Raw genomic sequence first — 644 nt, 5'->3', positions numbered from 1 at the left:
AGAGGGATGGGGCAGGACACTCACCATCTCGGGCCACCAGCTGCGCGAACACGCCCACATCCTGAGGAGGAAAGGCAGAAAGTGAGTGGAGGGTCCCCCAACCACTCCGCAGCCCCCTGAAAAGTGCCGCACCGCGTCTGCGCAGCCCTTCCGCTCTCCTTTCCCCCTCCTCCAAAAGAGCACCCCAACATCCACGCACACGCACACCTCAACTTGGGGGCTCAACCGGCCCCAATCCGTGGGGTCTGCAAGGACAGCACCCACCAGGACTCAAGACCGAAAATAAGTGTGAACCCTCCAGGTGGCTGGGAACAGGGAGGTCTTGGGAGGAAAAGGGGGACACCCCAGGGGTCCGGGAGGAAACCTAGGTTCTCCGGGAGTTAGGGGGAAAGAGCGGGTCCCCTCAAAGGTTCGAAGTGCCCCTCGGGGTCCGCGATGGAGAAAGGGCCCCGCCCTAGGGTACCGGATGCAGATGGGGTCTCGCGGGGGTACAAGGTGAGCAGGGGTGCCCCCCCATGTCCTGGATAAAGAAGGGGTGCTTTCCGGGACTCGTGGTGCAGAAGGGGGTCGGCCCAGGGTGCAGGGTAGAGAAGGAGTCCCAAGAAGGGGCGCATCTCACCTGCGGGGAGTCGGGGAGGCGGGCC

At 64.1% G+C, this 644-nt stretch overlaps 1 protein-coding gene across 1 annotated transcript in view; it reads right to left on the bottom strand.

The window, feature by feature from the left end:
• Nucleotides 1-644, bottom strand: part of TNFSF9 (tumor necrosis factor (ligand) superfamily, member 9) — a 7,877-nt gene that overhangs the window by 1,710 nt on the left and 5,523 nt on the right. Inside the window, exon 2 of the mRNA XM_014531872.1 lies at nucleotides 25-166. Coding sequence (XP_014387358.1) covers nucleotides 25-166 — 142 coding nt within the window. The remainder of the gene's footprint in view (nucleotides 1-24; nucleotides 167-644) is intronic.

This window comes from Myotis brandtii, unplaced genomic scaffold, assembly GCF_000412655.1.
Source record: "Myotis brandtii unplaced genomic scaffold, ASM41265v1 scaffold827, whole genome shotgun sequence".
Classification (NCBI taxonomy): Eukaryota; Metazoa; Chordata; class Mammalia; order Chiroptera; family Vespertilionidae; genus Myotis; species Myotis brandtii.
The sequence above is the reverse complement of the archived record's forward strand: the minus strand, read 5'-3'. Positions and strand labels throughout refer to the sequence as shown.